Source organism: Chelonia mydas, chromosome 26 (genome assembly GCF_015237465.2).
Source record: "Chelonia mydas isolate rCheMyd1 chromosome 26, rCheMyd1.pri.v2, whole genome shotgun sequence".
Classification (NCBI taxonomy): domain Eukaryota; kingdom Metazoa; phylum Chordata; order Testudines; family Cheloniidae; genus Chelonia; species Chelonia mydas.
Genome location: NC_057859.1, coordinates 10,345,294 through 10,370,399, shown reverse-complemented (window position 1 = coordinate 10,370,399; position 25,106 = coordinate 10,345,294). Strand labels below are relative to the sequence as shown.

Here is a 25,106-nt window from a genome sequence, read left to right as displayed (position 1 = left end):
CCCCTTCTATATCCCAAAGAAAGGCCATCCTGTCATCTATTGGCCAGATCCTCAGTGATGTACCTCCAGATAGCACCGCTGAAGTCAATGAACCTCTGCTGATTTACACCAGCGGTTCTCAACCTTTCTCTTCCTGAGCCCTCCACCCCTCCAACATGCTATAAAAACTCCATGGCCCAGCTGTGCCACAAGGACTGTTTTAACCGTGAAGCTGAGTTGTTCAGGCTTCAGCTTCAGCAGGGCCCCAGACTGCAGTCCCAGGTAGCAGGGCTTCGGCTTTCTGCCCTGGGCCCTAGCGAGTCTAATGCCAGCCATGCTTGGCGAACCCCCTGAAAGCTGCTCGCGGCTCCCCAGTGGGCCCCAGACCTTGGTTGAGAACCACTGACTTACACCACTGGAAAATCTGGCCCTGTTCATCTAAGTCAAAACACTACTGTGATGGGATCCAAGCTAAGATCCTAAATTCCCAGGCTGATGGGGTAGAGGGCGTTACAAGACACAACTCATGATTATCCCCTCTGCTGGATGAGCTGAGTGGCTGTGCTGTGGATTATCTTGCATCCGACTCTTCTTCCTCAGAAAGCAGGTGACTGTTATATTTGCAGTAACAGCATTCAAGACTCCAGAGGTCCAGTTAGAAAAAATAACAACTGCTTTTAATTAAAAAGCTTAATTCGACTATGCTCAATTCAAACTACACGGGCAGGAACATTCTGGCTTATCCACAGCTCCCACTCACAGGCTACTGAGTGACAACACAGTGGGCCAATAAAACGCAAGGTATAATCATTACATCGTCAGAACAAGCTTTTTCCAGCAATGATTGTATTAGTAGGAGCATTGCCAGCAGATCGAGGGAAGTGATTATTCCCCTCTATTTGGCACTGGTGAGGCCACACCTGGAGTATTGCGTCCAGTTTTGGTCCCCCCACTACAGAAGGGATGTGGACAAATTGGAGAGAGTCCAGCAGAGAGCAGCGAAAATGATTAGGGGACCGGGGCACATGACTTATGAGGAGAGGCTGAGGGAACTGGGGTGATTTAGTCTGCAGAAGAGAAGAGTGAGGGAGGATTTGATAGCAGCCTTCAACTACCTGAAGTGGGGTTCCAGTGAGGATGGAGCTCGGCTGTTCTCAGTGGTGGCAGATGACACAGCAAGGAGCAATAGTCTCAAGTGCAGTGGGGGAGGTCTAGGTTGGATATTAGGAAACACTATTTCACTAGGAGGCTGGTGAAGCACTGGAATGGGTTACCTAGGGAGGTGGTGGAATCTCCATCCTTAGAGGTTTTTAAGGTCCGGCTTGACAAAGCCTTGGCTGGGATGATTTAGTTGGTGTTGGTCTTGCTTTGAGCAAGGGGTTGGACTAGATGACCTTCTGAGGTCTCTTCCAACCCTGATATTCTATGATACTGGTGGCACACTAATGCTATTTCCGTCATGTAGGTTTTGGGAAGGGCGGCATTAAGGAGTGCTGCAGATTTTAGAAGATTCCATGAGCACTGGCGATGGGTGAACCTGATGAAGTCAGAGGTTTTCTGAAACCCCATGAATGACTTTTTTGGGAGGGTTCCCAAAAATAGTTCCACTTCCCCAAACCTTTCTGTTCCCTGTACTTGAAACTCAGATTTGTCACGAGGTTGTTTCAGTTTAAAGAAATGCCGGCGTGATTTCTAGCTTAAAGAGCTTGGGCTGAGTGTTCGGGACCAAAGAGCCCTGCTACAGCTAGGATGGCACAAACGGGTGCTTTATAAACAGAGTAGACATTTGTACTTTGCATTAGCATTGTCCCCACTCCTCACTGCGTTTCACACTTTCGGCATTCGATTGTTTTTTCTCTGCTTTTTTTTTTTTTGTTCGTAGTCTTTCCCAAGCAGAACTTGAGCCAAACTTTTGAGCCTATGAGGTCCGATTAATGCAGCACCATTGACTATACTGTACATGGGGCACCCAGCCAACTACAATGGAGCTATACCTTACAACGCCACGCCTCATCCCTTTACATGTCCACTAAGGCACTAGTCTGAGATGCATTTTTGTACTGTGGGTAAGTTCTGTGGCCCGTGTTATGCACAAGGTCTGACTAGAGGACTACAGTTGTCCTTTTTGGGCTTTTAATCTACATGTCTACGTATGAATCATTCCTACGTATGAATGTCCAATGAAAGAACAGGGTTTTTTTGCAAATGTATTGACTTGTTTCCTAATCTGAAAGTTTATAGCAGCACTAGAGCCCTGTGAGCTCCTCACAAGGAGGAACTGGGTTGCCTGTGAGGGACCCACTGGTGGTCAGCCGAAAAAGAAGCAGCCAAAGCAACCAGCAGCCAAACCAATACCACAAGGCCTTAGGGCTGAATTGAGTCAGTGAAAGTGTTGTCTGCAGAAGACAGCCCTGAAGTTCTAATTCTGATCTGAACTACGCATTGGTGTAAATCAGGAGTTAGGCCAGTGTAAATGAGAGATGAACCCAGCCCTTACGCTGCATTTTCCACGCCCTAGCTTGCCACCATGGTAAAAAATAAAGTGAAACCATATATAAGTTCGGAACTGTAAAACCACAGCAGAGAAGTCTCTCAGGGGAAATGGTGCAGGCCTCACTGGCTGAGCGAGTTGAGGTTGTAGGAGGTCACCCTTTGTATTAAAGTTCCAAGCAAGTACATAAAAGGTTGTTATAGAGAGGAGGGTGATAAATTGTTCTCCTTATCCACTGAGGACAGGACAAGAATTAATGGATTTAAATTGCAGCAAGGGCAGTTTAGGTTGGACATTAGGAAAAACTTCCTAACTGTGAAGGTAGTTAAGCACTGGAACAAATTACCGAGGGGGGTTGTGGAATCTCCGTCACTGGAGGTTTTTAAGAACAGGTTAGATAAACACCTGCCAGCGACGGTCTAGATCAGGAGACGTCAATAGGTATACTGCGAGCCAAATCCAGACCACCAGACGTTTTTGAACGGACTCCGAAATCTACATATTTACTTATTATTATAATTTTTTTAAATTATTTTCTTGGAATCTGGACCCTGACTATACCTTGACCAAGAAATTTGCACCTTGACAAAAAATAATTGACTACTCCAGGTCTAGATAATGCTTAGTCCTGTCTCAGTGCAGGGGACTGGACTAAGATCATATCAAGATCCCTTCCAGTCCTCAATTTTTGTGATTCTGTGAGTTATAAATCGTTTATGAAGGGTTAATAAATGATGTTATAAGCAGGTTACAGACATCAGTCGCATGTGTTATAGGTGATTAAAAGCACATAATTAGCATGTTATGTTTATAAGCAATCTATTGGCCTATTGGAGTCCACAACAATCTAAAATGATTGACTATCCATTTATTAAAACAACAGTTATGATTTATTAACCTGTTATAGACTATTTATAAATGGAACCTTAATATAAAGTGTGACGGTACAATATACTTTGGGGAACAATCCTGCACTGAACTTCTGGGGGGGAGGGGTGCATAAGGTGATCTAGTTGGTTTTATCCATCTCTATGACAGCAATACTAAAATTTAGACTTTATTCTGAAAACTGTAATTTCACTCAGGCTAGGAGCAGAGGATGGAGAAAAAGGATTTAACCATAGGATGCGGTACAATGTCCAACCAAACTCAGAGCAGTCGCCTATGTAATGATAAGGCCACAGGCTCTTCCAAATTCCTGGTTCCAGTTTTTCAGTGTCATTTTTGTTCCCCTCTGAGAAACTTAAAACCATCAGTCTTTCTCCCCGGACAAGTGTTATCACCCTTCAGGCCAGGGAACTGGTGTGTGACAGAGAGATTCCTTCAGGGCCACTGTGAATGGGTATCATGTACAATCAGCATGTGGAACTCCCTGCCACATGGTATTATTCATGCCGAGTGTTTAGCAGAATTCAAAAAATTATTGACCATGTATACGGATAACATGAACAGAGTAGGATTAAAAAAACAAAAGAGAGAGTTTTGAAAAGGATGTAAACCCTCCTACGTCAGGGCATAAACCAACCTCTCACTACTAGAGGTCAGGAAGGAACTTTCCCTAGAGGAAGATTAACCTGTAGAGCTCCTTACACCCTCCTCTGAACCAGCTGGTGCTGGCCATTCACAGCAACAGAATTCTGGACAAGAGAGATCCCTGGTTCAATCCAGTCTGGCAATTCTTATCTGAAGGGGGAGGATAATCCCCCATGCAGCTGTACTCCATGTGTGTGCAAATCCAGGTCCGTTCTCTTATTTTCTTTTGTCCCTGGGATCACTCATGGATTTCATGAAGTCCTGGATCTCCTGCTCCAGCACCTTGTTCCTCTTCTCAATGTCTTCCCGTGAGCGCTCCACATTCTGAAGCTTCAGTTCCAGCGCCGCAAACTTCTTCTTCTCTTTCTCGATCTCTTCATTCAGTCGCACCACTTTGGCCCAGACTTCGTAGTTCTCCTTCTGGAGGCTGCAATGGGAAGGACAGGGGACATCATGTGGCTTCTGGTAGCTCACACCTCTATGTCATTCAGCAATACAATACTTGGCAGTGCTACCCTGAATGATGAACAGCCTCGTTACCCAATCCCATAACACTTTGTCATGCCCAATGAATCCATAGCAACTAAAAAGCTCTGGGCATAATTATGAGCCAGATTGTGTCTCTTGGCTACAGATCTGTACTGGAGGTGGGGCAGAGCTCCGGTGACCGAGAAGGAGCTTTGCAGCACTATAGAAGGGTCTACCATAGTGGTTTTCAACCTTTTTTCATTTGCGGACCACTTTGGAAATTTTGAATGGAGGTGCAGACCCCTTTGGAAATCTGTTGTCTATATGTAGCTGAAATCTGTTCAGTCAGTTTTCAGTCTAAGTCTTTTGCTGACCCTAGTGGGATCTGCAGACCACAGGTTGAGAATCACGGGCCCAGCATGTGCGTCCCTTCACTGGCAGCAGCAGGGATGCAAGGATCTGTGAGTTCGGGGCGTCTATGGGTTGCTAGAAAGATATGCAGTTATGTCTGGTCCTTACAAAGGGGACAAAAAGGATGGGGGGGCAAAGATGCATGTACCCTCCTCTGCTCTTGCAAACTCACAAAGGGGCCTGCGGCACTGGGACCCTATAGATGGGAACCCAACTAGAGCTGGTTGGGTATTTTTCAATGAAACTTTTTTTGCTGGAAAATGGCAGAAACTGAAACTTTTCATGGGAAAAGGCGAGTTTCGACAATTTCTTGACTCCAAACGTTTTTGAAGCAAAGTTTAGAAGGTGTCGACATGTCCCATTTCCACATTTGCTAACTGAAACTTTTTGGTTTTCCTGTTCAAAACAACTCTTTGTTTCAAAATTTAAACTGATTATAGGACACACACAAAATTAGAAAACGCAAACGGTCAAAATTAAAACAAAACCTTTTGAAATTATCAAAACTTAACATTGTTGGTTGGCCTGATCTGAAAAAAAAAATCGGAGTATAGGATCGTGAAAATTTTCAGTTTTGACTTTTCATCCCAATTTTGGATCTCAATTTGGGACAAGGAAAATTTCCAAAAATCTCATAATTTTTTGGTGAAATGGAAAAACAGATTCTCTCCCAGCTTGAGTCCAAACCAATATTTCAGATGAGAGCCATCCTTAACTGCAGAAGTTTGGATCCAAATCCAAGTTTCATGGCTGGCCCCGATCTCTATAATGGCCAAGTCCATAGTAATTAATATTGCCTAATATTAATATGGTAATAATATGATACCAAAGAAACATTAGTAATTATAGCTATATGATAGTGCAGTAACACTCGTAATTAACAGTATTAAGTGTATGATATGATACTGTAGTAATGTAAGTAATCACTACTTCATGATACTATAGTAATAACTCACGTATAGTATCGATACTATAATACAGGGGTCTCAAACTCAATTTACCTTAGGGCCAGTGTCAGTCCTCAAATCCTCCCAGTGGGCCAATAATGTCACTCATGTTGCCCAGAACCCGCCCCCACCAAAACTCCACCCCCCACCTGCCTAAGGCTCTGGGAGGGAGTTTGGGTGGGGGAGGAGGTCTGGGGTAGGGGATTGGGGTGCAGGCTCTGGGAGGGAGTTTGGGTGCAGAAGGGGTGAGAGGTTGGGCTCTGGGAGGGAGTTTGGGTGAGGGAGGGGGTCTGGGGTGCAGGTTTTGGGCTGGGGCAGGCGGTGGGGGTGCAGGAGGAGGGGGTGGGGTTGCAGGCTCTGGGAGGGAAGTTTGGGGGCGGGAGGGGGTATATGGGGAGGGGCCGGGTTGGGGGTGCAGGCTCTGTGAGGGGGTCGGGGCTTACTTGGGGCTCCAAGGCGGGGTGGGCCGGGGGGGCCTCCGTGCACTGCCGCCCCCCAGGCACTGCCCCCGCAGCTTCCCATTGGCCGCAGGGGCGCTCGGGGCAGGGGCAGCACATGGAGGTACAGCCCCGCCCTGCCCCACCCCGGGGCCACAGGGACGGGCCGGCAGACACATGGAGCGAGCAGGCAGAAGCCGCTTAGCTCCCCTGCGCTGCCAGTGGTGGGCGGGGCCCCGGGCCATTGTAAATTGCACGTGGGGGGGGAGTGCCCAGGGGTGGCAGGCAGGGCCAAGGGAGAGACCCAGCCCCAAAATTGCTGGGGAGGTTCTCGGGCCGCAGATGGCCCACGGGCCCAGAGTTTGAGACCCCTGCTACAATAGTATATGATAGTAACATTAGAAATTACAGAATACTACAGTAATACCAGAAATTAATCTTAGATAGTATTAATACTATCATACATTACAATAAAATCAGTCATTAGTATTATATGATGCTATAGTAACACTAGTAATTAACCCTTTATAATATAATACTATAACAGTGCGAGTTGAGGTTTTCACACTCTCCTGAATGCAGCACTGAGAATTATTTACCTTTGTGAGGTGAGGTGGGTCATATTTTTTATTGGACCAACTTCTAAAAATCGTTATAAAATCTATTACCCCACCCAACTTGTCTTTCTACTACCCTGGGACCAACACGTCTACAACAACACTGCAAACCATCAGTTACCTTTTAATTTGCTCTTCATAGTCCTTTTTCTGCGTTTCCATTTCTTTTTTCAGCCCCAGGGTCACCTTTTGAAGGGCCTCCAGGTTCTCCTGACCAGAGCCACAGTCCTCAGCACCGATGTTTGGACCCGATAGTTCCTTTGGCACAAGGTTGGGGCTTTGGTTTGCTAACAAATCTTTCTTGGAGGTGCTGCTTACTGTGCTGAGAGGGCTAGTGCAAGCACTCTCCCCACTCTCTGCCTGGCAGGTAGGGACATTGTCGTAGGTCGAAGTCCGGTGAAGGTCGAGCAGCTTAAAAAGATCCTGAGACAATGTTCTTTTGTGTCCATCTGTCGGGGAAGTAGGAGACAACTGACTTCCTGAAGATGTCCAAAAGTCATTGTTGAATATGTCATTTTTATCGCTGCTGGCTTTCTCCCCCTGAGAGGAAGCAGTTAGGAAGGATTTCCTGTTAGGAAGGGTCTGAGTTCTTTTCCTGGACTGTATTTTCCACATTTCCAACAAATCTTTGGGTTGGTTTACATCATCTTCAAGAGATGCGCCCAGCCTGACCGCTGCTCTGGAGGAAGTGGGACTGCTGGTATCTAGGTCATCTCTCTGAAAATAGAGCCAAGAAAATGAGAGAGTAATTTCATTTTCATTCACACACAGTAAGATGACTGTACTGATGACAGTTCAAATGACTTTGTGGTGACAAAAGTAAAGCCATGCTTTATATTCAAGTTCATTTATAACTCGTTAAGAAATGATGAGTGGACATTATAAGTAGGGCTCGTAAAAAGAATTTCCATCAAAGGATTTTCTCTGGAAAAGTGGGTTTTCCACTGAATTAAAATTTCTGTGGAAAGTATCTGCTTTCAAGGGACAATTTTGACATTTTGTCAAAAAATGAAAACTAATTTTTTTAGTTTTTCAGCCAAAAACCAAAAAATTTTCGTCTGAAAATTTAACTTTTTATTTTTTGCTGAAAACTTTTTGGTTTGTAGTTTTTCAATGAAAAGTATAAATTTTTCATCTAAAAGAAACCCATTTTCCAACCAAATGTAGTTATAGTCATATTACAGGGAGACCGTCACGCGGGAGACCGGGGTTCGATTCCCCAATGGGGAGGTGCTGAATTTTACAGGGGAAGGATAGCTCAGTGGTTTGAGCATTGGCCTGCTAAACCCAGGGTTGTCAGTTCAATCCTTGAGGTGGCCATTTAGGGATCTAGGGCAAAAATTTGGGATTGGTCCTGCTTTAAGCAGGGGGTTGGACTAGATGACCTCCTGAGGTCCCTTCCAACCCTGATATTCTACGATTCTATGACTCTGCTACTGGCCTACTGGGTGACCATTGGCAAGTCACTTCACCTCTCCGTGCCCCAATTTCCCCACCCGTGCAATGGGGATAATAATACTGACCTCCTCCATAAAGCACTTTGAGATCCCATGGTTGAAACGTTCTCTAAAAGAGCTGGGAATTATTATTATCTCACAGGATCGAGTCTTACCCTTGGGCCTTGGGTTACAGTGTTTGCCTTTGATGCTGGTGGATCTTCTGCAGCATCCCAGCCCACGGAACTGCGTGGCACTTGGATCTTCTTAGAATCGTTCCTTTGGGTGGCGGGTGGAGAAGGGGGCTCATCTTTGGACACGGGGAAGAGCTTGGCATGGTCACTTATCATCACAGTCATCACCCTCTGGATCTGGGGGGTGCCTGCAATAGAAAAGAGCCACGTTCTACAGCGCCCAGGGAGAACTCACTCATACCATTATTTTAAATCAGGCACTCAACCCTAAATTCTTTCCTTCCTAGCATTCACTGCACATTATTAAAAAGAGAGTGGAATTTGGGTTTTGTGTGAAATTCTTCCCTGTAGAAATCGTGGGACTTAAGCTTCACTTTCAGTGGTCACCGTTTCTTAGCTCTATGAAGTGAGCAAATCTTACACACCCAAAGCATTTCCCTATTAGTTCTGGTGCATTTTCCCCTTGGCCACAAAGTTCAGTGGAGAGGTCAAAATGTCTGGATCATCTTGAGTGACTATTTTCTGGAGTTCCCTGTGTGGTTGCAAAGGTACGAAAGAATTCCACACCTTTCTAAGGCCCAGAACATTGCTTACCCACCTTTGTATGGATGGAATGCACAATACAAGAGCTAGGTATTATTATTGTAGGGCCATTTGTTGCCTGATTGACCTGCCGTGGTGCTGACATACCAGGTAGAATGTTTTCTGTCCAGGCGAGATGGCGCTTTGGCTTCTATCCTGTGTCTGACTTAGGAAGTTCATTGTTTTAATCCTTTGGATACAGTGATCACCTGAATACCAGCTAATACTGTATACCACTTGAATACTGCTAAGTCAATGGTGTTACAGGATTCCATTGTACCTCTCATAATAACTGCAGGGTCTTCTATCTTCGGCCTGATGATATTCACTCCAATCACTGTTGCCAGGTTATCCACACTCATCTTGTTGACACTGGAGTTCAGCTGTATTTCATGTAGGAACCTGCCGGAATCCAAGGGGGAAAATTCCACATTGGAAAACAAACAGTGTGAAGATAAAGCTGTTAAAGGTGTTATAAAATCCGAATAATCCAGCCAGCGCTTGCTCCAGGCCGCAGGGACAGAAACATAGATACAGGCCCCTTATTATTTCAGAGCACACTGAGACTTTGTCTTTTAGGCATCTCTACAGAAGCCAAATCTGTCAAGCAGAAAAAGAGTTGCATCCCCCCCAAAAACAAAAAGAAACCAAGATTGGTTTGATCCTCAATGATGTTGCCAAAGAAAAATGAGACAGCAAGCAGGGCTGGGGTGGGGCGAAACTCAACAGTTTCACTGTGCAAGAGTTTGGCTAAATACTGTCCTTGATTCTGACTCTCATGGATTCAATGTGCTACACATGGGAGTGCACATACAGGGCCAAATTGAGCTCACTGAGGTCAGTAAATTCATAGGTTTTAAGGTGAGAAGGGGGCATTTTGATCATCTGTTCTGTGGAGCATCTATTCTGACTTCCTGTGTAACAGTGGCCAGACAATTTCACCCACAAATTACTGCATCCAGCATAAAATTATGTCTCCATTCACCAGGGCATGATTTAACCCACAGAGTTTCTCTCTCAGTTTTGGGCCAAGCAAAATTTGTGACAACCCCTGAATTTTTAACAGGTTTCTCATTAAAACTAATTGAAACCATGTGTCAGGTAGTTTTTTATGAGAATCTACAAACTGGCTCATGTTTACTCAAAGCACAAAAAGGTTTGTGAATCTCTGCTCAAGCCAGAAAATCTAGACCCAGGTAACAAACCACCCAAAGTTTGGGAGTGTCCAGATCTGAGATTTTGGTTCAGGCCTTTGCAGTGTGTTGATTCAGATTCAGGTTCAGATTTCAGACTCTCCCAGTGTCCTGGGGCATTTGGATCCAGGAGGTTGGTGAGAGCCTGTCTTTTTGCACCTGAGCTGAATTTCAAGTCTGCAAAAGAAAAGAAAAATGAAAAGAAAAAACCCAAAGCAGGTGAGTTTTGCATGGTTTGGGATTTATTGGTAGACAATTTTGTTCAAATCTCTTCAGCTCATCTGTCCAGTTACAGAGAAATTCAGCCTTGTGCAGGGGGTCACAAAAGAGCTTAGTTGCCTGAAGTTTTAAGGGGAACCAGAGTGGAGCTTAAGGCAGCCTAGCGTTGCTCTCTGCACAAGTGTCAGTTTCACCTTTGGAGACTAAGGCCTAGATCCCCAGATGCACCATGATGCAAGTTGGGCTGTTTGTACATGATGAAAGAGCACATACCTGCAGATATAACTGAGGAGGTTGTAATTGACTCGGGGAAGCACGGACAGCTGCTTCACTAGCTCCTGATGACCCTAAATACAATTTAAAAATTGCTTTGTAAAGGCTTATAAACTTATCTGAATTCCAAACCATCTGTGAATTTGCCCAGTTTCTCCAACGACATCCTGGTGTGATATCTCCTCTCAGTTCTTGCTCGCCTTTGGAATTGAATCCACATGTTTATTTCTTTAGAAGCCCTGATACGTGACATGGCCAAGATTTTCTAAGAGGCTGAATCATCAGTCGGGGCCATATTTTCAAGAGATCTCACCTCCCATTAAAGCCGCAAAATAAGTGGCCAGTTTTTCAGAAGCACTCCACTCTGAAACGTGCTGAGCTCTTTTCAGAATCTGACCTAGCATGTTCTTCTTACATTTATTGTGTCAAATTATTTATCACATGGCATGGGTGATCCCAAAGTGAAACTACCTGCAGAAATCACCCACCACTGAAATGCAGCCACCACTGGGATGAAACAGAGCAGCTCTTTGAGAACACTCTGTTGATTAACAGATGTGCCTTACTCTTGTGTAGAGTGGTCCAAAAGTCAGGAACAAAATTGTGGTAGCACCTAGGAGTCTCAGCCGTGGATCAGGACCCCATTGTGCTTGCTGCTGTACAAACACAGAACAAAAAGATAGGCTCTGCCCCCATGAACTAAAAACTTCCATTGACAAATTAAAAGTCAAAGGAAATGTCAACCTGATCTTTTCTGACTATCTCTAAAGATAAGTTTTACACCACACACATTATCATAGTCCCGTTAGTGTGATGGACAATACTGATTAGTCTGATCCAGTATGGCGATTCCTATGTTTCTATCTGAGTGACTGGAATGTTAAAAGAAAGCCATGGGTTCTCAGCGTCTATATATATATATATATAGATCTCCCCTCAGTCCCCCACAGGTAGCGACACACAATGGCTGGTTGGTTGGATGTGTGGCTTCTGTGAGAGAGCAAGGCTGAAGTCATCTGTTTGACATGTCACCCCCAGTAACTCTTCTCTGTTCTTGGAATGAGCTTCTTGCTGCGGGGCCAGCTGCTAAGAAAGTTCTGATCCCAATAACTCACTCATATTTCCCCAAACCATTGTTCCCATCTGTTCTTTGCTTCTCTCAACCTCTGCATTTGCCCCATCTCCTTTCGTGCTCACCCGCCGACCACCATCGCTACTCAGAGTGACACTGCAGGATGTTGCACTTCCTTCCTCTGATAGTTGTTTGCCCTGATCATTTACTGCAGGGACTCAGCTAAAAAAGGAAATATGAGAGACGGGGCACCCCTGACAGCTAAACCTTAAGATAGGTAAGCCCATGTGGTCAGATTGGGGAGCTAAGTTTACTTATTTTAACAGCAATTCAGACATGAAGACACATTCTGGATTTAAAACCCGGTTAGTCACGCACAAACCCCTCTAACATGCAACTGAGTGTGCACACAGACACTCTTCTGCTGGAAGTGACAACACCAAGGTGGGGCCTGCAGGGTGGATGAGTCAAGGGATGAAGGGGAGAAAGCAAAGAGTATCTTTCCCTAGGGCACCAATACTGGCCAGGATGCTAGTGTGTCTTCTCAGCTACTTTTCTGAGACTGTTAAGCACCAAATTTGTCCCACGTGTAAGTCCATGGCCGTCGGTGAACCCCAAACTTGGTCGAGTTACACCAGCGGGGTTGTTGTTAATTATATTTACTACGGTAGTACTCTAAGGGCCAACCAAAAATATGGCCCCATTGTGCTAGGCACTGCACAGAGTAGTAGACAGCCCCTGCCCCAAATTGTGTCTCTTCTTTTCTATCTATCTATTCCCATACGCCTCCCTTTATCTAATCTATCCACCTAGCACATCCATCACCATTGTGTTTAAGCACTGAATTGTAGACGCTTTTGATTCGTAAAGCACTTCAATTTCCAACAAGTGCTTTTTTAAGGCGTGGGGGGAATAAATGCACAGTCATTGGTACCTTCATTTCATCGGCATTCAGAAGCATTCCACACAGGAGGAAGTCCTCATACTGCAACCAGGGTACAACCGGCTCTGGGAGTTCCCTCAGGTAGAGTTTGAACAAAGAGGCCACCGTATGTACATCTGTATCGCTGCAGAATAAATGGTGAGATTGGAATAAAAGGATACACTCAACTGAGACTCAGACACTGTTGGCTAGGGAACCATACATCTGTTTTGTTCATTTGGTTGAGTGAATTTAGCGTTCAGAAAAGATGCCTATTTTGAGCAACAATAGCTTCCCCCTCAGGAGAGGAGAGGGGCCGCAAAGGAACAAGAGGACAATTAAAGAGTGGGAACAAATTAAAAGTGTAGGAGCAGGCCACCAGTGGGGGACACCAGGCAGAGAACCCCAGACAGCACCCACTGCTTTGAGACGGGACTAAAGGAGACAGTGGAAGAAAAGTGGCTGCTTGGCAGATCGTTCTGCTCGGCCATAGCGTTGGTGGTTTCCGAGCATTCATAATCAGGGTAGTGTTTTCCTAGCCTACATTTGAGTCATGGGTGTTTTTATGCATTTACTTAACAGGCAAATATTTTCTAGCACTCACATATTTGGCAGGCCTTTTCCATTCAGAGTTGGCAAAGCTTGTCTGGGTTTTTAAGGTTAACGGCAATTACTGAACATATTCTGCGAGGACAGATGTTTGCAGCTTTGCATACCATATAGTTTATATTCTGTCAAAAAGGACACTGTCAAGATAGGTCTCTGTTTTGACCTACCTTGAAGTTGTTAAACTGTTACAATCTGCTGGCAAGAATCCACCAGGTCATCTATTTTTTAGGCTGTTGGGTTTTTTTCTTTAAAGCCGACCACTCACTTACTGAGAAATGCTTTAAAGGCCACCATTTTTGTAGACCGTATCAAAACAAAATATCATGAGCTTCACCTGCCTGCTCGGCATCAACGCTTCTCTAACAAGCACCTTGCCACAGCCCCGTGCTGGCAAAGATGACCGTGCCAAAAGAAAAAAAAACAAAATAGACCTTGGAAAGGAGACTGAAGTTGTTGCTGTCGTCGTTATATAAAAAGAGCCAGTGACTGGTCTTCCCCAGTCCGTCCCAGGAATTAAAGTAAGAGGAGGCAGAGGGGAGCACTGCTCTGCTAAAAACAGAGGAGAGCGGTGTATGGAGAATCTAGTCCTTAGTCCTTTTGCTTTGATCAGTGATCTAGGTGGCCTAACTGTCATCTAAGCACCGCCAAGACCTGAGATTTTGACAACATGCCTTTGCAGAGTCTAGATCAAAGTTCAGAAATGGTAACACCTGTTTTCTCTTGAGTCCTGACCCACGTACAGGCCGAAGGATTGATTTCCTCTTGCTGCAGATAGCGCAGCCCCATAAACATGGCACTGGGTGTGCACGCGCTTTATACTGAGGTTTCTAGATCTTCTTTTCAAATCCACTAGTGGCGAAGTGCATCCTTCTCAAACATCGTCTAGACCAGGGGTTTAGAGCAGCTGCCATTCTTGGTGCTGTCTCTGGCTCACTGTGGGTGCGTCTACACAGCAAGCAGCAGCCTGCAGCCACGCGTCTCAGAGGGCTTACGCTATGGTGTTAAAACACCACACTTGGGCTTACGCTAATGGTGTAAAAAATAGCAGTGTACATGTTCGGGCTCTTAAGTCTAGGGAGCAGGGTGGGCTTTAAGCCTTCAGAGCCTGAGCGCCAGTCCAAGCCACAAAGTCTACCATGGCTGGTTTTGAGTTAGCCCCACGAGCCTGAGACTGTTGACCTGGACCCTAAGACATGCTACCATGGTTCTGTCGACATACCCCTTGTGGCAAGTCATGTAACCACTCTGTGTCTTGCCTCTCTACCTACCTAATGCCTGATCCTGTCAACACTTAGGCCGTGTCTCCACGAAAAAGGAATTCCTGGGACAGCTGTACCAGCAAACCCTCCTAGTGCAAAAAGAACCTCTACCAGCTAAAGTGTGCTTTTGAGCTTAGACCAGTCCCCCAAAGAAAATAAGCAAAAGGGCTTTTTTGCGGGTATAACTGCAGCTACCCTCGTGCTGTTGCTGACATAACTCTGTTGGTCAGGGGTATCATATTTTTTAACAAGCAAAGCCCTCTGCTTCACTATCAGCCAATGGACGGCTCACATGCTAAAAGTTAAGCACGCATGTAAGTATTTGCAGGACTGCGGCTCTGCACAGGACTGCTGTGAGACTCGGGTTTGGTCTAGACACAGATTTTGTACTAGAGAACTAGTAGTGCGGGTTGTTGCTTTTTTTTTTTTTTTTTTACCATTAATGTTATACTGGTGAAATCCCTAGGGTGGATTCAGTTGTACGAGTACAAAGGTGCCTTCTGCCAGTATTGCTAATTCCCTTGCCTATATAGGAGTAGTTATCCTGGTGTAAGCACCTTTATACAGATATAAATGAGTCCATACTATGTAGGTTATACCATTCTAATTACACCAGTGCAGCTAAAGTGGTATGACTTCTGTGTGTAGACAAGCCCAAGACCCCTGCCATTTAAGTCAATCGGAGTTTTCCCATTGGTCCAGGGGGAGCCAAATCACTCCCCATGTTTGTAAAGAGCTTAGAGATTCTCAGTTTAAGTGCAAAGTGTTATCACCATCCAATGATTCCCCTAGGGACTCACACAACTGTTTATCCCAGAGCCTGTGATACAAAACCAACATTACAGGGCACTGAGAAAACAACGGCTAATCCTTTTTTCTTTCATGTCCCATTGCAAAGCGTTGTCCTGCAAAAAGGCTTTACCTTCCTGCGAACCCAGCACAGGTTGTAACAAGAGGATTTGCCAGGACAGGACAGGTTATGATTCAGAAGCTCAGAGCTGTTCTGCTCCAACAAGCAAGACCCAGGGAGGCCAGGTTTCAAACACAACAGACACGGTGACTTTCAGATGTCAGCTTGGCCCAGGGATTATTCTAAGTGTAAGGGCTGTGGTGCACCTAACTGCCCTTATGTGAACTTTCCTTTCTATATAAAGAAAAACGCCCCAGAGGAACAGTGGTCTTGTGGTTAAAGTGTTGGGCTAGGCTGCTAAAAACAGTACTTCACTTCCCAGCACTGCACCTTGGGGAAATTAATCAAAACTTTAAGTGAGCTCTAATTTGGGGGCATCTCCCTTTTTGGATGCTCAGCTCAGCTCAGCTCTAGCTCATGCTAGATTTTCAGAAGCACTGAGCCCTTGCAACACTCTTTGATATCAGGAGCAGCCCCTCCGAAATCAGGTTCAGGGGATCTCAAAGCTGAGCTTCGCAAAATCGGCAGTCAGTTTTGAAAGGATCAGCCTAAATCCTAGTCCTCGTGGGAAAGTTGCCATTGATGTGAGCAGGACTCAAACAAGGTGCCGATACTGCAGAGGTCAGGTAAATAAGCCCAGATCTGGCTGGTGCCTGTGGAGAAAGGGGCACTGCCATGTCTGAGAGAGAGACAGGTTCATCTACACCCACAGAACCGTGCGCCTCCTTGTTTCCAGTATTGTGAGTGGGCCTAGATCAGAATCCCTGAGCCAGGTCTGATCCCCCAGTGCCCTGCACCTGAGGGGAGTGCTTACACCTGTCACACACATTCCAAGTCAGCAACATTTTGCACTGCCCTATGTGACTGCACAGGCTCAGGGCATGGAGAATCAGGCCCTTGTGTATATAGCACCGAACCCCAAGATCCTTCATCAAAAGCAATCACAGAGGGCTTAACTCCATCTCCAAGCAGGTGAGAAGGGTTAGGGATAACGAGACAGGACAGCTCACTGAGGGGAAGGGGATCAATTAGGAACTAATGAGTCAAATCAGGAAGCTTTATAAAGAGAGCCCCAGAAACCTTAACCCACCCCTTTCTTTTTGCAAGGCCTGTGTGATAGAGTGCAGGGAGGGAAGGTAGCAGTTTATGCTATTACAATAACTTCTACAATAGCACATACCTGGAGGGAGGGGAGCTGAGATATAGAATGAAGCCCTTTATTGGTGATTGCAGTGGTTGGTAGAGTGTCTTGAATGTGAACTCTGTGTTAGCCTTGTATTAGGAAACAGAACATGGTTTGGAGGCTGGGGGGGATACAGAGAATGGTATGAAAAATCCTCTTTTTTTCAAAATGAGGTAAATCATAGAAATGCAGGACTGGAAGGGACCTTAAGAAGTCATTTAGTCCAGCCCCCCATGCTGAGGCAGGACCAGATGTTACACCTTGTCATTCATTATTATTATTCTCTGTATTGCTGTAGTGTAGTGCCCCAGAGCCTTTGTCACGGACCAGGACCATGTTGTACTAGGCGCTGTACCAACACAAAATGAAAGGACAGTCTGTGCCCCCAGGAGCTGACAATCTAAATATAAGACAAGAGACAACAGGTGGGGGAGTACAAGGAAACAATGGTCCGCATGATAGGGCATGGTCTCTGCACACCAGCAGCCTAGCCGTTGTTAAGTTTTTTTTATAGGCATCAGGGCAGAAGAGAGTTTTAAGAAGGGATCTGAAGACGGGTAACGAGGTAGCTTAATGGATGTGTACAGGGAGCAACTCCCAGGCATGTGGGGCAGCATGGGAGAAAGCACCGTGGTGCTTGTTAGAAAATTTCACAAGTCGCCAATGGACGCTAACATCCTGTGCAAGTCAGAGGCAAGTGTCAACAGGTCAACCGTGCACGAAAGGGATAGGGCTGACTCTGAAGGGCCTTGACAGTGACGACAAGCAGCCTGTGTTCAATGCAATAGAAAAGGGAAAACCAGTGTGGGATATACCTGAAAGCAGGAAAGAATCAGTGGGAAAAGCAACTGGGGCTGAGGGAGGGATAGGATCCTTACAGATTTAGCATGAATGAAATAAGACCCACCCAGAATCTTCTCCACTGAGCCTAATGACAATCCCCAGTTCACTTCCACCTCAGCCAGACTTTCATGGCTGATGGCAAAGGCAGATGAGAGAAAACACCATTTATGCTGAAGAAGTTGATGGCATATCATGTTCAACTCCTAGCACAGGCAGCTTCCCTGTGTCCCTCCCTCTGGGGCCTTGTTTCCCATCTGTGTCTTGGCAGGTGGGAAATGAGTGGTTAAAATGGTTCCTCCTCATTACAACATTCAGTTCTTCGGCTCTGCATTTGCTGTTAATCCCAGTTTGAAAAATGACAAAACCATAGAGATTAACGCCAGAAGGGACCATCTTATCTAGTCTGACCCCCTGCACATCAGAGTCCCCTACACAACATCCAACCCGCTCCATAAAAAGCTCAACAACCAAAATTTGATCAAGTATTACATGAGGGTCTCCTTTTGTAAGCAAAGTGTGATTGCTGATAGGTAACATCTCCTTGAAATCCTTCGCTAACCTGCCCTTCCACATTTAAAAGGAAAGGTCAGCCATACCTGAAAGTTCCTGTCATCTCCTGACTATTTGGGGATATTTGCGGAGTGAGTTTGTGGGTCTCAGCCAAACCCCTCATTAGTGGCCATTTGTCCGCATCACCCAAGTTGCCCATTACAGTCACCAGTAACTGGTGGTTTCAGCAGATGGGCCAAGGGCCGAATGGGGCATGAGGACTAAACTCCGCCCTAGAGGTGGTTCCTCCGGGCAGGATTGGGGCACGTTGTCGAGGCAGAGTTTATGGGAAAGATCTGCACTGCGGCTGTTTGCTGAGCGTGTTCTGTAGGTAAAGAGGGGACCTGAATTTCTGTCAGTCCAGCACCTTTCATAGAATCATAGAATATCAGGGTTGGAAGGGACCTCAGGAGGTCATCTAGTCCAACCCCCTGCTCAAAGCAGGACCAATCCCCAATCAAATCATCCCAGCCAAGGCTTTCCCCACATGGGGGCGCTGGTAGCTTTCTGGGATTCTTTTCCAAAACAATAAGCATTGTTGTCTGACCCGGGTGCCCAGTTATGCCTCCAACCCTGCTCTCACAGCGCAGGCTTTGACTTTCAGTTGACCCCCATCTTTTTTGAACCCTCCTTTCTAATTGGGGGCATGATCTTTCTTGCAAAATGGGCAGGGTCTTGTTTGCTTCTCCACGGAGATCAACCAGTCCAGTGACTTCCACAAGCCTTCAGTTAACAAAAGCAGTAGATAGACAGACTGAACCCCGAAGGTCTTGGCTGGGTGGGATCAGGAAACATAAAGATTACCGGTCAAAAGATGGCCTTTCCCCAGCGTCAAATGCGTCCCTCAGCTGCTTCACCAGGTTGTCCTGGCCAGGCAGTCGGAAGATGCCCTCCTCATTCATGCCGTGCTCGCGTATGAACTCTGCACATGTCTCCACCAGGATAGGAACCAGGTGCTGCCCAAATTTCTGTTCATATGCCACAGTCTCAGCCAAGCGCTGGCCAAATACCACTAGATAGAAGAAGGGTATTGTTAGTAAAGGATAGAGGTAGGCCCAGAGGCAGCGGTGGGATTTATCTCTGGTCCCTTGTAATACTGTCATTGTATGGAGCTACTTTCAAAGCTGAACAGAGGTTTGGTTGCTAGATGACAATACAGGGCCAGATCCCCAGCTCAAACTCCACTGACCTTCATGGAGCTATGCTGATTTACATCAGCTGAGAATCTGGCCCACCGTGTCATCAAAACTTAGAAACTGCTAGAGCAGACCAGAACTATGGTCCATCTAGCCTAGTATCAGTGGCCACTGCAAGATGCTTCAGGCAGTATACCAAAGGGTGCAATGGAGACATCTTCTTGATGCTTATATGTAGCTCAGTTTATGCTCTGTCTGCCTGCTTGTTGTAAACTTCTACTGAAACTCCTTTAAAGGAAATCCCTGCCCTCAGATAAGCAGAAAAAGTTCGGCTCTGAACTTCCCCAAAGTTCAGGGTTTGAGGCCACGGTTTCAATTCATTTATGCATGTTTCCGTTTATAAGTTCCCTCAGCACTGCACAGCAACCAGCTGGTAACGTTAACATGCCATGGGATATGGAGATTGAGGTAGCCCATGTGGAAGTTTGCTTTATCTTTGTCTTATAATATCCAGTGGCAAACACTTTGTTACAAACATTCCTCCTGAGTGTTTGATGGCAGAGACATCAGGAGAAAATCTAAGAGGGTAACTCATAGAAACCACTGAAGAAATGACGGAAAATAAAACATCTTCCGATTAATTAAATTAACCTGTGTTAAACCCTTTCCTGCAAATAGTGTTAATATTTTACATCTTCTAAATGCCAAACAACTGTTAACTAACCCCTCCTCCGAACACCCTGGTATTAAATAGTAGTGTCTCTGCTTTATAGATGAGGAGCCTGAAATACAGCCACGATGGGGATATAAGAAACGTGCTGGGGGAGACTAGGACTGAATATGAAAAATGTCAATAGGACAGCAAAAATGAAGAGGGCTGGGGATATCTCACTTCATTCCCCCTGCCACTGACACACACCATGGAGGTGCCGATGAGTTAACTCCAGGTGATGCCAACGGCCCAGCAGTTCTAAAAACTGGGCCCTTCCATGTCGAGCAAGCTGCTAACATCAAGTCAAATGTTAGAACCAGGCTAGAGCTCAGAGATTCTTGGTTTCCAGTCCCCTGCTGGACCTCACTGCCTCTTTTAATCAGAGACGAGAGATCACTAGTAAAACAGAGGTCTTAAAACTAAGATGGCAAAGGAAAAACAGCCTCGTAATGCAGCGCCAACTGGCTTTGGGCTGGGAGCCTTTCCCTAGCCTAATCCCTAATGTGTCCTCCGCCAGTCAGCTCTATTTTTAAAAAGGGGGCAAGTACCTTTCCTCCGGAGCAAAGGCTTTTTCCTCCTGAACTCCCAGCAGAAAACCATCCCTAAGGCTGGAATGCAGCAGCCCTCATCCCAGCTCTTCATCCTCGGGGCTTTAGGCATGATGACAGCAGGGACGCCCTACACCCAAGTGGCTCCAGAATATTAATGGCAAAGGGTCCCGCGGCCTCTTACAAGATTTTGCCCCGCAATGTGTTCACCTCCTGTTCCGAAGGCTGAAATAATCCTTGTGTATCTCTTGCAGATCAGCATTATGCTCATAAATACTCCTGTCTGGAACCGCAAGACTTGTCAGCACCTGCCTTATGGTGTGTTTTTCATTGACAAAAGACTCCCTTTTGCTTTTAAATAATGAACATAAACCTGTCATTGTACTCAGTAAAAGTATAAATGGCTCCTTTTTCTTAGTAACTCATTATTTGCCATTCAGTTATCACCCTGGAGGATCATAAAAATCAACCCTCTACCAACATGGTTCTCTACATCCGTCATTCCGTCTGACACATGGGTAGCATGTCAGCCAGCTCAGAGATGCTCCTTGGGTGTCAGGCTGGTAAAGGGGCTCAGAGGCATGTTGAAAGGTTTCATTTCGTTCAGTGCAGCCTCTCTGCTTTTTAACGTGGAGCAAATTAACAAACAGCTGCCTTATCTGCGTGAGTCACCGGGGGCATTTTTCAAGGGGGATGCAACCCAAGCCTGAGGCATGCAGATGTACAAAATATCCTATTCTCAAGCCTGTCCTATTCTCAAGCCTGCCCTTTGGGAATCCATTAACCCCCGAGTTAATTTATAACATGGTATGGGTCAACATCACTGAAAAGAGGCCTGGATCCTCATTTACCGTGCGGCCCCTTTACACCACTCTGGGGCTTGCATTTACACTTGCTTTAAGGCCACTTTACCCTGCCAGCGCAATTCCTTTGGTGTAAATGAGCGTCAGGGCTGGAGTCTTTATTTGCGATCATGTGACTTTTTAGGGGGCTGATCTTGGAAATCCCTTGCTCAAATGACCCTAGTTTTGAACCACTGATGGTACTGCAACTTTCCAAACTATCAGAGTGGATTTTAGAGCACATAGAAAAACTGGCTGTTAAACATGAACCTAAACTACAGCAGAGTGACCGGCTTGGCTGGAATAAAGAAGCTCTAATCAATGCCAACCCACTAACATCAGGTCTTCATCTGGGTATAGTTATTATTTGAATCACAGTAGCACTGAAAGCCCCCAACTGAGATCCGGGCTCTGTTTTGCTAGGCTCTGTATAGTCACATAGTGAGAGACAGTCCCTGCCCAAAGAGCTTAGGGCTTAAATAGACAAGATGGACAGGGAAACAGAGGAGGAGAGATTTGTCCAGGTCAGTCAGAAACACAGCCCATGCCTCCGGATTTCTAGTCCAGTGCTCAGTCCATTGGACTATGCTGCCTCTCTCTCGATAGATACTCAGTTTACTCCTGTATGAAATACTACTAATTCTGAAGACGAATCATTCTTGATTGCAAAGCCCGTCAGTCCAGGAATCTGAGCCCACCACAGAAGTTTCCTCTGTTGTATACTTTACCCCGGGGCTGCTCCAATGTCACTTGCGGGGAGTGTCAATAATGCCGGAAGATCATGAGCAAAATATTTACTTTTTTTTTAAAAATGTATAGTTAGTATTATAAAGCACTGTAATGGTCATATACTACAGCGATGGGCACTCCTGGAAATCCTTAAGATAGGTGGATGAGGTTGATACTCCCTTTGCCTCTGGGTGTATCTACAACACTGACAAATTTACAAAACACTACCTTTCTAATTGGCTCGTCTCCCCCACTTCCCCCTTTGCACGGGCATAAATAGCTGCACAAGGTGCTGGGCCGTGGGGAACCGGATGCTATAATGCTCTCCTGCACCCAGCAGGGGGAGGGGAGATGACCAGGATGCCCATGTTACGAAGACAAACCTTGTGACATTCTGCTGAGAATGGGCCAGATGGCTATGGGACAAAGGCAGTATGGTCGAGAAGTTAGAGCGAGAGAATCAGAACTACAAAAGGTTCCCCCACCCCCACCCCCACCCCCGCTCTCCTGCTGGTAATAGCTCACCTTACCTGATCACTCTCGTAATGGTGTGTATGGTAACACCCATTGTTTCATGTTCTCTGTGTATATAAATCTCCCCACTGTATTTTCCACTGCATGCATCTGATGGAGTGAGCTGTAACTCACGAAAGCTTATGCTCAAATAAATTTGTTAGTCTCTAAGGTGCCACAAGTCCTCATTTTTTTTTTTGAGTTCTATTCTTGTCTCTTCCACTGACTCACTGAGAGCCCCGGCTAGAAGTTACTCTAGGGCTGGATGCCCACTGATGCCAATGGGAGTCTCTTTCCATGGGACACCTGGATCAGGTCCATAGCACCCTACTTAAATTGCAAGTTCTTTGGGGGCAGAGACAACCTTTTGCTCTGTTTGTACAGCACCTGGCACAGTTGGGTCCTGATCTGTGAGTAGGGATCCTCAGCACTTGCACAGAACAAATAAATAATAATATGTAGATAAATAACACGTAACCCTTCCATGCTCCCATTACAACAACATGTACCTACATGGCAGCTATGTTGAAAGGTTTAATTAGCATATGTAAAACGCTTTGATTTCCTTGGGTGAAAGTTAAAAATATAAGAATTGCCATACTAGGTCAGATCAAAGGTCCATCTAGCCCAGTATCCTGTCTTCTGACAGTGGCCAATGCCGGGTGCCCCAGAGGGAATGCACAGAATAGGTCATCACCAAGTGATCCATCCCCTGTTGCCCATTCCCAGCTTCTGGCAAAAAGAAGCTAGGGACATCATCCCTGCCCATCCTGGCTAATAGCTATTGATGGATCTGTCCTCCATGAATGTATCTAGTTCTTTTTTGAACCCTGTTGGTCTTGGCCTTCACAACATCCTCTGGCAAGGAGTTCCACACTTTGTGAAAGAACTACTTCCTTTTGTTTGTTTTAAACCTGCTGCCTATTAATTTCAATTCATGACTCCTAGTTCTTGTGTTTATGAGAAGGAGTAAATAACATTCCCTTATTTACTTTCTCCACACCAGTCATGAATTTATAGACCTCTATCATATCCCCCCTTAGTCATCTCTTTTCCAAGCTGAAAAGTCCCAGTCTTATTAATCTCTCCTCATATGGCAGCTGTTCCATACCCCTAATCTATGCTATAAAAGCCACACCCAGGGCCATTTCAGCTCCCCTTTACCTCCTGATGGAGATCCCACCACTCTTCGGATAGACTTAACCCACTCATCCATCTCGGATTGGGAGTTGGCCATCAGTACATAGGAGTCTTGTCCTGTTCGATTCTGGTCTCCCGAGACCCCTGCAAAAATAATTACTCGTAAAGGGAGTTGGGGGTGGAACAAAGACACGAGCCCTTATTGATTTCTTAGCTAAGTGCTATGGGCCCCAAAAAACCCATTATCCCATTCATCTCTATCTGGCTGTAAAATGAGGTGGTGTCTCAGGGAGACGAGTTGTTTACACCATCTCTCCATCACTAAAGCTTTCCACCAAGGAAATGAACTAATAGAAAATTAACATCACGGTGGAATGAAGAGGTATCCTGTTTTCTCTCAACACTCTCCTTGGTGCATTTACCTGGTACCTTCTCCCAAAGTATTTTCCAGAGTGATTTACAAATTTGGGGCCTGACTCTCTTCCCACCACAACAATATCACTCCGGCGACTTTAGAGGAGATACTCCTGGTTTACCCTGGTGTAAATAAGAGGAGGATCAGGCCCTATGTATACTGTACAGGAATCCCTTAGCCACCAGTAAAAAGCAGCCAACTCTGGAGTGGAATGTGGCAGTTCTTCATCAGTTTAAGACTGTGAGTGAAAAACACACGCACAGTTGAAATTAGTCATTTTTAATTAGACGCAAATTAGGCACTGGTCAGGACACTGGAGTTCATCTCCCAGTCAGTACAGCTGGCTGGAAAATGGAATTTCTGTCATTTCCTGACATTTCAAATGTTTTGTTCCGAATCAGAAACAAATTGAAAATTGTGAAATTTCTCACAAAATGGAAATTGTGAAAAATTTTGATTTGGAAACATTTTGTTTCGATAATGTCAAACCATAATATAATATAAAATATCAATAAAATATAAGATTGAAAATAATATTAGCCTGCTAGCAGCTAAAAGCCTATGCTATCGCATGGGTGTAATTTGTAATATCAAATGGCTGAGATCTTAAAAACTGGAAGGTTGCAAACTACAAATCCCAGTGATGGTTGAACCTGGGGATATTCTGAACAAAAAAGACCGCTGGACCATGTCTGTCGTGGTTTCCATCATTTCACACTGACTCAACAGATGTTCTAGGCTTCAGAGTGAGGCACACAGAGTGACAATCCTGGAATTTATTATACTGACCATATAAAAGCCAACAGGAAGTCAAATGAAATGAGAACATTGAAATGAAACATTTTTACCTTATCTTATGACATGTTTTGACATTGAAATGAGACGAGAAAGACAAAATCATTCATTTTGACACTTTTCCAATCAAAATTTTTGCCACAATCAAT

General features: G+C 45.3%; 1 protein-coding gene across 2 annotated transcripts in view; it reads right to left on the bottom strand.

Annotated features, from left to right (window-relative positions):
* Window positions 1–634: 634 nt before the first annotated feature.
* Window positions 635–25,106, bottom strand: part of ARHGAP25 (Rho GTPase activating protein 25) — a 47,755-nt gene continuing 23,283 nt past the window's right edge. The window contains exons 4-11 of one of the 2 annotated variants that reach the window (XM_007065478.4): window positions 23,772–23,891; window positions 18,932–19,139; window positions 12,787–12,919; window positions 10,781–10,854; window positions 9,376–9,497; window positions 8,496–8,701; window positions 7,005–7,600; window positions 635–4,430 (exon numbers count right to left, since the gene is read on the bottom strand). In XM_007065478.4, coding sequence (XP_007065540.2) covers window positions 4,220–4,430; window positions 7,005–7,600; window positions 8,496–8,701; window positions 9,376–9,497; window positions 10,781–10,854; window positions 12,787–12,919; window positions 18,932–19,139; window positions 23,772–23,891 — 1,670 coding nt within the window. In that variant the 3' untranslated portion in view covers window positions 635–4,219. Of the gene's footprint in view, window positions 4,431–7,004; window positions 7,601–8,495; window positions 8,702–9,375; window positions 9,498–10,780; window positions 10,855–12,786; window positions 12,920–18,931; window positions 19,140–20,523; window positions 22,570–23,771; window positions 23,892–25,106 lie in introns of those variants that run through there. The other variant, XM_043536301.1, reaches the window with a different exon arrangement.